The sequence below is a fragment of the Capsicum annuum genome, chromosome 9, assembly GCF_002878395.1.
Source record: "Capsicum annuum cultivar UCD-10X-F1 chromosome 9, UCD10Xv1.1, whole genome shotgun sequence".
In the NCBI taxonomy this organism is placed as follows: Eukaryota; Viridiplantae; Streptophyta; class Magnoliopsida; order Solanales; family Solanaceae; genus Capsicum; species Capsicum annuum.
In genome coordinates, this window is record NC_061119.1 from 34090350 (window position 1) to 34102710 (window position 12361).

The 12361-nt window shown below is 35.4% G+C and overlaps 2 protein-coding genes across 3 annotated transcripts; one reads left to right on the plus strand and one right to left on the minus strand.

Moving 5' to 3' along the window:
- Positions 1 to 2440: 2440 nt before the first annotated feature.
- Positions 2441 to 3576, plus strand: LOC107854856 (light-harvesting complex-like protein OHP1, chloroplastic). The gene is made up of 3 exons (XM_016699848.2): positions 2441 to 2711; positions 3204 to 3326; positions 3414 to 3576. The coding sequence occupies exons 1-3, from the start codon at positions 2568 to 2570 to the stop codon at positions 3480 to 3482; spliced, it is 336 nt and encodes a 111-aa protein (XP_016555334.1). The 5' UTR covers positions 2441 to 2567; the 3' UTR covers positions 3483 to 3576.
- Positions 3577 to 3594: 18 nt separating this feature from the next.
- On the minus strand, positions 3595 to 11853 carry LOC107854855. 2 transcript variants are annotated; one of them, XM_016699846.2, is made up of 12 exons: positions 11442 to 11853; positions 6285 to 6396; positions 6107 to 6180; positions 5986 to 6032; positions 5747 to 5897; positions 5616 to 5660; positions 5342 to 5546; positions 5194 to 5255; positions 5017 to 5117; positions 4731 to 4785; positions 4595 to 4642; positions 3595 to 3877 (listed from the first exon to the last, which is right to left on the minus strand). In XM_016699846.2, the coding sequence occupies exons 1-12, from the start codon at positions 11638 to 11640 to the stop codon at positions 3699 to 3701; spliced, it is 1278 nt and encodes a 425-aa protein (XP_016555332.2). In that variant the 5' UTR covers positions 11641 to 11853; the 3' UTR covers positions 3595 to 3698. The 2 variants fall into 2 exon arrangements, with proteins under 2 accessions (XP_016555332.2, XP_016555333.2); XM_016699847.2 differs by having other exon boundaries at positions 5101 to 5117; positions 11442 to 11786.
- Positions 11854 to 12361: the final 508 nt, after the last annotated feature.

Genomic DNA, 12361 nt, shown 5'->3' on the forward strand with positions numbered 1-12361 from the left:
ATCTAATCGGAGTTAATTTTAGCTCTAAAAACATTTGTATAATTGTTGCACTAGTTGTACAACTGTTGCACTGATTTTGTATGATTTTCTTGTTGTTTCACAAAATATTTACCTGCTTAATTTAAATAGCTTTTTGAAAATTGAATCCCCTATTTTGACATTGTTTAATTCTTAGATTGAGAGTTTGAACCTTTTTTTAATGTCGATAATTGCTTTATCTTCTACTGGAATCTCATGTTAATCCATATTTCATAATGTAGGCAGTAGATAATTAGTAACACAATATCCTAGCCTGATATTCTATTTCAAAATCCCAGTCATGCCATCGTATGAACGTTTTTATTATAGTTATAAGATATAATTTTATGAAACTCTTAAGTATAATTCTTGTTACATAAAAAGATCAGCTTCCACAACATTCATAAAATCTTTTATATTGTGAACTATATACATTATAAATTTGTAAGTCTTAAAATAGTATTACAAACTTCTTAGAAATTTTTCATTGATCTAATAGATACAGGATAATACGAAGTATGAATATTTTTTTTGCAAGAATGCTTTCAGTCATCCTCTTGAATTGTAACATATTGAACCATGAAATTGCCGATCATGCTTCTCCAATAATAACATTAACTCATGATTTATAAATTACATCTATTATGGTTAACCCTCATGAGTCCTAAATTAGAATTCCATAGATATGGGTCTAAAATGGCTAATCCAGAATTCATGAGTCTAAGGTGGCTAACTCACAAGTACAAGCCTAAAGTGGATAACTCACGAAATGCGTCCAAAACAGCTAACTTATGAACAATAGTCAAGAAATACTGAAATAGAACTTTATGAACCTAATAATCTCTGAACATGAATTTATCAAGATAAATAGATAGCTATGAGCTTAAGAGAGTTAGTTGGTTGATCGAGGATGCACAAGTCTAAATGACAAATACATGAAATTATGTTTGCCGACGGATGATGGAGATATTCCGCGGGTTGAATGACTCTTTTTCATTAGTCCCAAAAAAGGATACTTACGGATTCTTGCTAGTAAATCATGTCATGTCCTATGTTCGACAAAGTATAGGATAGCTTAACTGATCGAATCACGATCATATTTCATATGCTCACATAGTGGTTTATGTTGGTTCACCACTTGTTTCCGTAAATAACTGAAGAATTAAATTTACCTTCCTTTGTCAGACATCACTTCAATTTATGCTCTTGTTCTTTTTCAGCTTGTCATTACTTGGACTAAACTTTTTACATTAATATTTCCTCATGTTTCATTATTTCCTGGTATAGTCTTACATACCAATACATTTCACGTATGATCATTTTTAGCGTTACATCATTTCATGATGTAGGTTCAGACTCTCAAGTCCATAACTAGGCACATCATGAGAATCTCCATTTTCTGCTATTGATGAGCCTTCTTTCTACCTGGGACAAATTTAGGTATGATAATTTTTTTATGTTCATTTCAGTAAGGTATGTCGGGGCCTTATCCTGACAGTTATTATTATTCATTAGAGGCTTCATAGACTGGTCTAGTAGTCAGAAAGATATTGTAATTTTCATTCTTGTTTATCATGACTATTGGTATCATCAAACATTAGGTGATATTAATAAACATTGATGAAAGTCTTCTCCTTTAAGGAATCTTATTTCATATTGTTTCTTCTTTATTCATTATGTTAGATGTATGTTCATGTGATATGTCAGAACGTTCGATCGTAATAGAAATAGTATCGGATGCGTATCACGCCTAGGGCCTCGATTTGGAACGTGACAAACTGAAAATCACTCAAAGAAATACAAGATTTCTTCTCGTAAAGGTATTGTTTAAGCCATGTTACGAAAAAATTCAGTAATCCCTTTGTCTAACAATACTTGTTTACTATTGATCTGACACACGTTTTAAGAAATAATAAATAATAAAATAATTATCAGCTTTTGAATATATAATATATTTTATTTGAGAAATGCATTCTATAATGAATACTCCCTCCCTCCGTTCCTTGGATAAAATAAGACTACATTAAAATATTAATTGATTTTTTACACCGGAGAGTATGCAATTAGTTTTATGTACTCCCTCCGTTTCATTTTATGTGTCTTTTTTTTTTGTCTGTTTCAAAAATAATGTCATCTTTTCTTATTTGACAACCATTTAAAGACACAATTTTACTTTTACTCTTATTGGTTCTAATTATAAAGTCTCACTTAATCAAATATATTAGTTATACATTTTTTAATAAAGGACTATTTGGTAAATTTTCATCAAGTTTTTTTTTTTTTTATATTTCAAACGTTGTGTTTGGTCAAACTATGGCATATAAAATGGGATGGAGGAAGTAATACTTTTGACACTGCCAATGAGCCAATGAGATGTCCAATTACTCATATGAGGTGTCAAGTGGAACACCTATGCTAGATTGGGACCCAATAACTCATGGAAAGTAATTTCACTTACAGAATTTTGGAGACCACAAAAATAGTTGATAAGGTAACAGAAAAACAAGAACACAATGGAGTTCACTTGCTGCAACTTCTCTGAGTAACCAATGGCTGCACTCTCATCTTCTTTCCTCTCAACAGCACTCTCAACAAATCATTCTCAGAATCAGCATTTCCTTCTGCCCCATAATCCCAACTTGAAAATCAACAAGAGAGTTTTCAAGATTCAGGCTGCAAAGCTTCCTGCTGGGGTATGTGCTCTATTAGCTAGGGACGTGTGGCATGCAGACTAAATTATTTTGGGATTATAGTTCTAATCCCATCTTATTCCGCGTACCAAACGAACCCTAATAGCATTAATCATAAAGGATAATATATCATTGTTCTTGCTTAAACGAGTACTTAATGAATTCAGGGGCAGAGGCAAATGAATGCACGAGGGTTTAATTTTATTTTTTTTAATCCCCTTATTTGAATTTTTGGCTCCGTCGCCTTCAATGACTCTATATGGCTTTTCAATTGTAGTAGGGTGGAGTTGCTATATGGCTTTTCAATTGGAAGAAACTGGGTGACATCTTAGTTTTCTAAAATGACAATTATTTTGGACTACATTAATCTTGTTTTGTTGAAGTGGTAGATAAAAGAGGACCATATTTAGAATTTGATGTTTATTGTTCTCTTTGGGTGATAGCGCACAGAAGGAAATTTTAAAAGGGTTTGTAAATGTAACTTGCATTTTGTAGGTGGAGTTGCCAAAGGAAGTACCAAAGTTGAGCAGACCTCTTTTCGGTTTTACCAAGACAGCTGAGATATGGAACTCTAGAGCTTGTATGATTGGCCTTATTGGTACATTCATTGTGGAACTAGTAAGCACTTACCTCAATCCCTATGAATATTTGGTTTTAATTACTAAGTACTGTATTGTAATCTCTGTGTGTTCGAAACTTTTTCAGATTTTCAACAAGGGAATTCTTGAAATGATTGGCGTAGAGATTGGGAAAGGCCTTGATATTCCTCTCTAGATGTGGTATATGTTTAAATTCTTCATGAACAGAGTTGTATTCAGTGATGTACTACAGTGATATATTCATTATTCAAGAAAATTTTGAACTCTAAGCTTATAATGCTCAACTCTTCAACTCATAGAGAACATATTATATTATATCTACAAGAGTATATAGATACTTGTGAGTAATGCAGTTCAACTTTTTGATGAAAACATCTAAAAGAGGAAACAACTACAGGACCCGGCTTATTCGAGTATCTATGACAGCCACCTTGGTTGATGACTCGGATGGCTCTAGTGCCTCTGCGAGTGACAATCTACGATTTGTCCAAGCTGTTTCAGCCCAGTGCTTCATGTTTTCACCTTCTGCTTTTCTGTTTTGTTGCACGATAAGCGTCTCAGCATACCCACCTGCACAACCAAGCATGCCATGAAATTACACACATGAAAAGATTTTCACTTTCTGTATAGCTAGAGTACATAAACAAGTCATCATGATACTTATCAAAGTGGACAGCACTTTTTTATAAGAAACATCAGCAAGAAGCTAACAGAACCATTTTGGAGAAGGGGCTATCAAAGTGCTTAAGCTAGATCAACACTTCACTGATTACTGCAGTTGAACTATGTTGCCCAGACTCTTCAAAAGTGTCAATGAGTGCATGTTGGATTCTCCAAACGCAGTATATTTTTGGAGAATTCGACACGGATGCGACACCGAAAGTGGAGAGTCCGCTCAACTTAGCAGCTGACTTTTGTCGAGTCAATTTAAATGGTTTATCCCTTCTTGAAAAATATAGAACTGAAAATCAAGAGGCATCTGTTACTTTGCACAAGGCACAACGATCTGGAAAACATGCTAACCCTTGCAATATAGCTACCTCTCTTTCAGTGGAGACTCAGAAACTAAAATGCCTGAAGGAAGTAGGGTTGAGGAAAGAGAGATCACTTTACCGTAAAGACACATCTTTTGCTACTATTATAACGTTGACACATCTTTCGCTACTATTATAACGTTTTGTTTTCCGAGAAAATCTTGTAATGAGGATAAAATAACGAAATCTTAAAGAGGTCAGATGCAGATAAGAAGTAAATAAGATTCAGTGTATTTTTTGAAGCAATGAGTACCTCTTACAAGGGCAAGTATATCCCTTCTAGATTGTGTTGCCCCAGCACCTGCAAAACGATTTTGAATGGTTGTTATTCTCTCTCTAGTTGATTTCTTAATGATGCAAAATTGCAACTTTTTCATTATTCCTCATACTTTCTACTTCCAAGGGTGGAGCTTTGAGCACTTCAATTGCTCTTCTATAAAGTCCCTGCATTACAAAGAAACCTTTTGAGAGGGAGACCTCAAGAACGAAAGCATTCTCATATTCAACTATTACAACTGCAACGGTCAGGTCACTCATTAAAACGAATTCCACCCAAGGCAAAATCATTGTTACTGGTTGACGTTGCACATGTTGCAAAGGTAAAAAACAGAAGGTAAACACATGTGGTTTATAGATATTTGCGTATGCCCAATGGCTTTGAGGATAGTTTCGGACCTCCTGAATCAAAAGCGAGCTTGACCGCTCCATGGCTGCTTTATGTCTGTACATGAGAGCTATGCAGGTCAAAATAATACCTACCTTTGGATGATAATTACCTGCACAAACAAAATAAAAATTAATATGCATACAAATGATTTTTCATCCATGCAATAATAAATTCACGTATCAAACCAAAGCTCTCTTCTGCTTTCTTCAGTGCTGCAGTTAGTATTTCCTCAGCATCATCAAAATTCCTACAGCCAGAAAAGTCTGCGTGAGTAGAAGATATTGGAATATACGTTTATACCAAGTTAAGCCAAACATTTAAAGGAAGGCTTACCCTGCATGAGCCTCAAGCTGTCCTAGAGCACAAGTAGCTCCTAGCAAAGTCTCTTCCAAATTCATGTTACAAGCTGATAAGGAACGCGAGTCGGTAAAATCTCTACTTTCTGATACATCCTGCATGGCCTTTTGATATAACTCCCTCGCCATTTGGAAATTCCGCATACAATGCAGGAATTCACCAAAAGATAGTGCAACATTGCCTATACATCACGATATCAATACATTGCAGAACTATGTCATCCGTGATGTCTCACAAGGCGAATCCTTACCAAAGCAACCTTTACTTCCTTGAGCTCCTTCAAAGCATGACTGGGCTGAAATGAACATAAACAATTTGAATACCTTAGAACTAAGGATAACACAAAAGGCAGAGGAAAAGTTTGACCACTATATTTCTCACCTGATTCAACGTTACCATGGACCAACTCAACCAGCCCTTTCAATGCTTTTGCACGAGTTTCCAAAATGTCAGATCCGCCACCACCAATCTCTAGCCTTATGCTTTCCAGCAGTTGCAAGCACATATCTGCAGCTGTTGATGAAGAATCGTCCTAAATTGAGAGAAATATGTGCTTAGTGATATGCAATATATACACCAAAATCAGATCAGGCAGACATCAGCAGTTAAACAAGTCTTACTTGATATGATTCTAAATAAAGCCCAGCAAGTGCTTCAGAGGCGGCAACTGCAATCATATGCCTAATTGTTACCATGGGAACTTCAAACTGTGGATTCTATCAAAAGCACCACAACTTTTACCTCTAACAGCTAAAGATGACAAGCCCGAATCTTGAACTTTCTGGAGCTTCTCAATGGCTTCACCAAAATTCCCTCTAAAGAAAATTAAGAAACCACCAGGAAAAGAGAATAAAACAATTAACTTCAAACTTCAGGTCATTCAAAATTGTTAGTGGATAACCACAGAATAAAGACTAACCTTTCAGAAAATAAGGTAGACATGGCGAGAAAAACCAATCCTTTAGCACTCTCATCCGACTGAGTTGAGTGGCACTGCTCAAGAATCAATTGAGCTTGTGCGTATGATTCATCTATGAACACAACATAGAAAATCAAATCCAATTCACAATGACAACAGAGAACCAAACTCAAGACACGAACTCGGTAAGTTGGGAAAGGTTTAGAAAGAACTGATTTTAGAGAAGAGCGCATATGTGCCGATCGTGGAAAATAAAAGTAGGTTCATATTTACAACAGATAATCAAACTCAAGTCAAGAACTTGATGTCATGGGAAAAATGAAAGACCTGATTTTTTGAATGTGGCATTTATACATGGAGAATTAACACAAATTCACATTGACAACTGTCGTAAATGATAGTTCATAAATTTCATGACTCTCTGGTATGATTGCCTATCATATCTTTTTAAAAAGACATGTCCATTCATTAAGGTGTTACTTGAAATATAGTGTCTCTTTTTACATTAGAAAGCAACTCTTCTTAATGACATGAATGGATACCTTCATTAAACTGTAACTTAATAAGACCAACCGATAATTCAGAACAACAACAACAATAACATGCGCATTGTATTCCCACATAGTAGGGTTTGGGAAGGGTAAAGTGTACGCAGTCCATACCACTACCTCAAATGAAGTAGAGAGGTTGTTTCCAATAGACCCCCGGCTCAGGACATATAAAGACATAACAAACAAAAAAAATAAAAATAGAAAATAAAAGCAAACAACAAAAGGGATATCACACCGCTAGATAATAAAAACAAGACACCACAAGGTAATACTATAAACAAGCTAACACCAAAACACCACGAACAAGAGACTACAAGAAACAACAGGCACAGATACAAACAAAACACTCTTCCCTACTATTATGGACGTACTCCTACCTACTAACCCTCTACCCTAATTCGCATCCTCCGCACCTTTCTATCAAGGGTCATGTCCTTTGTGTCCTTTGTATGCTGTAACTGCTCCATGTCATGCCTAATCACCTCACTCCAATATTTCTTCGTCTACCTCTACTCTGCCTAAAACCATCCATAGTCAGCCTTTCGCGCCTTCGTACTGGAGCATCTGTGCCCCTACTCATCACTTGCCCGAACCATCGCAATCTCACTTCCCGCATCTGGTCCTCCACCGAAGCCACTCTCACCTTCTCTCGAATAATCTCATTTCTAACCATATCCCTTCTAATAAGTCCACACATCCATCGCAACATCCTGATTTCCGCTACCTTCAACTTTTGGATATGAGAATTCTTAACTGGCCAACACTCCGCTCCATACAACATAGTTGGTCGAACTGTCATTCGATAGAACTTACCATTAAGCTTAGGAGACACCTTATCATACAAAGAATCCTAAAGCGAGCCTCCATTTCAATCAACCTGCACCAATATGGTGCGTGACATCCTCGTCAATCTCGTCATTTCCTGAATCATAGACCCAAGATACTTGAAACTCTCCCTCTATCGAATGGCCTGAGAATCCCGCTTCACTACCATGTCAGCCTCATGCGACAAATCACTAAACTTACATTCCAAATACTCCAAATACTCCGTCTTGGTCCTACTCAATCTAAATCCTTTGACTCAAGGGCCTATCTCCAAACCTCCAACTTATCATTAACTCCTCCTCGAGTCTCGTCAATTAGTACAACATCATCAGCAAATAACATACACCAAGGCACCTCTCCTTGAATATGCAGGGTCAAAACATTCCTCACCAAGGCAAATAAAAGTGAGCTAAGAGTTGAACCCTGATGCAACCCTATCAGAACAGGAAAGTGCTCCAATCTCCTCTTACCATTCTCACACGAGTCTTCATGTCATCGTACATGTCCTGAATCGACCTAATGTATTCCAAAAGCACCCCTCTAGCCTCCAAGCACCTCCATAAAATCTCTGAGGGACTTTGTCATATGCCTTCTCAAAATCAATGAATACCATGTGCAAGTCCTTCTTCTTCTCCCTAAACTGCTTCACTAATCTCCTCACATGGTGAATGACCTCAGTAGTCGAGTGACCTGGCATGAAACCGAATTGATTCTCAAAAATAGTCACGATCCTCCTCAACCTCAATTCTAGCACCCTCTCCCAAACCTTCATAGTATGACTCAACATTTTGATACTTCTATAGTTGTTGCAACTCTGAATGCCCCCCTTGTTCTTATATAATGTGTTAATGGGATATTCCAGTAGAGTGAATTTTCAAAACTTAAAAAAGAGAACTAGGAATTCTTCACTATTAGTAAAATGCAGGTCCTACACCTTCGATTATCCTAGCAAAGTCTTGTCATTAACCAACTTATAAAAGAGAACTAGGAATTCTTCACTATTGGTAAAATGCAGGTCCTGCACCTTCGTTTATCCTAGCAGAGTCCTATCATTAAACCCCTTACAAACTTTGTGCCGGAGAATCATTATCTAAAGAATGTGTTTTCGAAGCATTAACTTTATTTGCTTATCTTCCCTCAACCATTTTTGTCCTCAAAACACAAAATTACTAGAGGTTGGTTTTTTGTAATAAGGTAAAGGTTTAATGACTGAAGTACCAAAAAGGTACCAAAATCAGAGTTAACAAAAGATTGTTGGGTATATCCATATAGTCAACTACAACATCTCTCTAGCAACTCCAAAAAGTCCATATATTGATCTATACTATCAATAAAACTACTTTTACACCAACAAAACAAATTATGTAAACACTTCTTTTTAACTCTAGAAATATGAACTTTTTGCCCATCAAAACAAGCATTGTTTCTTTCTAACCAAATAGTCTAGAATATGCACAAAGGTATAGTTCGCCATAGTTGCTTGAAAGCTTTATCCATTCACTGGTGCTGCCAATTCTCTAATAATTCCAGCCAACTCTCCAATAATTCCTTCACACACTCTGAGTCATGATCTAAAAAATGCCACAAATCTGGAAAAAATTCCCAACACAGTCTAGCTATTCTGCAGTGCATAAGAAGGTGATTCACAGGTCCACCTCTTCCTGAGTTAGACAAGCTCCCCATGTGTAATCCAACCAAAACAAGCTACCTTTAAAGGAGCTTTAGTTCTCCAGATCCCTTTCCACGACCAACTATTATCCCAATATTCCGATGGTTTCATTAGAAGACTGTAACACTTTTGTTATTGAAAATGATTCATCTTTACTAGCTATCCATACTAGAGAGTCCCCCTTACTTTGATCACAATATGGGAAGTAATTGACAAAAATCTTCAATTTTCGAATCATCTAGATTTCTTCTAAAATTCATTTGTCATCCAATGTCGGAATAAAAATCAGCTACAACTCCATTTTTGTTATCGTAACAACTGAAAGAAGAGGAATTTTTTGTTTCAAACATTCATCGTCTGTCCATAAATCACTCCAAATCTAATTATTGCTCTATTCCCCACCTCCAATTTGGTGAATATATTGAAACTCGGCCCATAATTTGCAAATCCCTTTCAAAACTCCCCCTCTAGTATATAAAATATTTGAAAGGGTATTCCATCCCTTGCCTACTACCATAAATTGCTTCAATTATTTTAATCCAAACTACTCCTTCATCCCTACTAAATCTCCAAAGCCACTTAAACAACATGCTCTTATTATACAATCTCTAAGTTTCTAATTCCCAATCCACCCCCCTTTCTTTCATTTAATGACCATTTGCCATCTAACTAAGTGAAATTTTTTGATGCTACTGTTTCCTTCCCATGATAACTTATTCCTCATAGAATTCATCTTTTTTTCAACTGCATAAGACAAAAAGTACTGACATTAGATAGGAAGGCATACTATCTAAAACACTGTTAATCAATGTGTGTCCTCCTCCAAGTGACAAATATTGCTTCTTCCAAGGAGCCAATTTGTTAACACATCTGTCCAAAACTCCTTGACAAATATCCTGGTCATTCCTTCTCACTCTTAGTGGAAATCCAAGGTAAACTGTAGGAAAATATTCCACCTAACACCCAAAAATGTTTGCTAATTCTCCTATACAATCATCAACATTTATGTAAAATATATTGCCCTTCGCTAGATTTACTTTCAATCCAGAGACTGCTTCAAAAATCAGTAGGATTTCTCTGAAATGAAGAAATTGTTCTTTCTCTGCCTCACAAAATAAAAGAATGTCATCCGCATATAAAATATGAGACATCACACTGTTACCATTGCTTTTGCCGATACACACCCCCTTAATCCAACCCAATTGTTCAACCCTTTTAAACATGCTACTCAACATTTCCATCACTAAGACAAATAAATAAGGTAATAGGGGCTCACCTTGTCTCAATCATCTTTGAGACTTGAAATAGCCATGAGGAATTCCGTTTATTAAGACAAAATCTGACTGTAGAAATGTAAAATCTAATCCAATCAAGCCATTTGTTCCCAAAATTCTTGACGATGTTGATCAAGCAAGCCCAATTCACATGATCATAAGCCTTTTCCAAATCAAATTTCCAGGTTACCCTCTCTCTTCTTCAATTTCAACAAATGTTCCACACTTTCATTAGCCACCGAAGTTGCATCTGTTATTTGTCTTTGTATACACTTCCTAAAAAACTAATAGGCCTGAACCATAAGTTTTGATACCACTTGTTGGGTTCGAAATCGAGAGGAGGTCATGCGGAAGCTTTTAGTTTGCAAACCATAGAGACGATAAATCAGATGACAAAGAATATACTAAAAAACTTATTACTAATATGATTTGATCAAACGACCTACATATGAAAAACTAATATTGAAAAATATAAAAACCTATTGGGAGAAAATCTCCCCCTAAATAGAACTCTTAAACAACTACATTGGGATGATATTGTGTTATGATATAAGAAGGTGTTTTCTATTTATAGATATCCAAAACCTTTCCTTCAAAAAATAGGTTAGTCAAATATGATTCCTTTCAAGAAAAAGTATAACTTAATTTTAATAAAAAAATTAGGCAAAAACCCTAACACAAACAGCAACTAATGAAAACTCAAGAAATGAATTTCACGAGTTGAGAAAAGAGAAAACACCTATGACATAGATGAAAAAATCAAATTTAATTCACATTTACAACATAAAAACAAGCTCAAAACATCAATTGTTGAAATGGGTATAGTTAAAAAAACAACCTGATTTTTGGGTACGAGCAAGGGAAAGAGCATAATTGATCATCTGAAGAGCAACTGGGTTGGTCTTGAAACCAGTATTAACATTGTTGTTGTTATTGGAGAAGAATCTTGAGAGTGGCAATTGTGATGACCTGAAATGAGACAAGGTAGAGCCACCGATTGTTGCAGCTCTTAATAGCTTTGCTCCAATTCCAAGCATAGTAGCTGTCTTTGCTAAAACCCCTAAATTCCAAAGGGTTTATGAGAGATTGGATTTTAGATTTTCAGTAGCTTTCAACTTTGATGGTGCGACTTATGACTAGTGATAATTTTAGGCGGTTTTGCCCTTCTAAGTATGGTTTTATTTGAACATTTACATTTGGATGGTTCTTTCGTTTACACTTGGATGCTTTGTCCTATAGTTACTCCGTCCATTTCAAAAAAAATACCGAGTTTCTTTTTAATTTATTTCAAAAATAAAATAATCGCAGTTTTAAATAGAATGATCTAGTTTAACTTGGTACGAAATTTAAAAAATAAAGAAACTTTTGACTCTTGTGGTTCTAAATCAAAGTTATGTCAAATGTACCAAATTCTCTTTAATCTTTTGGTTTTAAACATGTCATGTGGAAAGTTGAATTAAAAGTATTGTAAAAAAAGAAAAGGATCATTCTTTTATAAATAGACTAAAAAGAAAAGTTGGTAATTCTTTTTGAAACGGAGGGAGTTGTCTTTTTCTTTTTTGATAATATTCTAATTTCAACTTTTCATATAACATGTTTAAGATCACAAAGTTAAAGGTCATTTTGATACGTTTGACATAATTTTAATTTAAAATCACAAGATTTAAAAATTTTCTTTATTTTCTTAAACTCCATGTCAAATCAAACTTTACCATTTTCTAAAATGGAGAGAGTATTTTGTTGTATCAGGAGCACAAT

Coding starts and splice junctions, on each gene's coding strand:
- LOC107854856 (XM_016699848.2), top strand. CDS start 2,568: ATGGCTGCACTCTCATCTTCTTTCCTCTCAACAGCACTCTCAACAAAT. Junction 2,712..3,203: donor CTGCAAAGCTTCCTGCTGGG/GTATGTGCTCTA, acceptor TGCATTTTGTAG/GTGGAGTTGCCAAAGGAAGT. Junction 3,327..3,413: donor GTACATTCATTGTGGAACTA/GTAAGCACTTAC, acceptor AAACTTTTTCAG/ATTTTCAACAAGGGAATTCT.
- LOC107854855 (XM_016699846.2), bottom strand. CDS start 11,640: ATGCTTGGAATTGGAGCAAAGCTATTAAGAGCTGCAACAATCGGTGGC. Junction 5,118..5,193: donor GAAAGCAGAAGAGAGCTTTG/GTTTGATACGTG, acceptor TTGTTTGTGCAG/GTAATTATCATCCAAAGGTA. Junction 4,786..5,016: donor GCTCGCTTTTGATTCAGGAG/GTCCGAAACTAT, acceptor TTTGTAATGCAG/GGACTTTATAGAAGAGCAAT.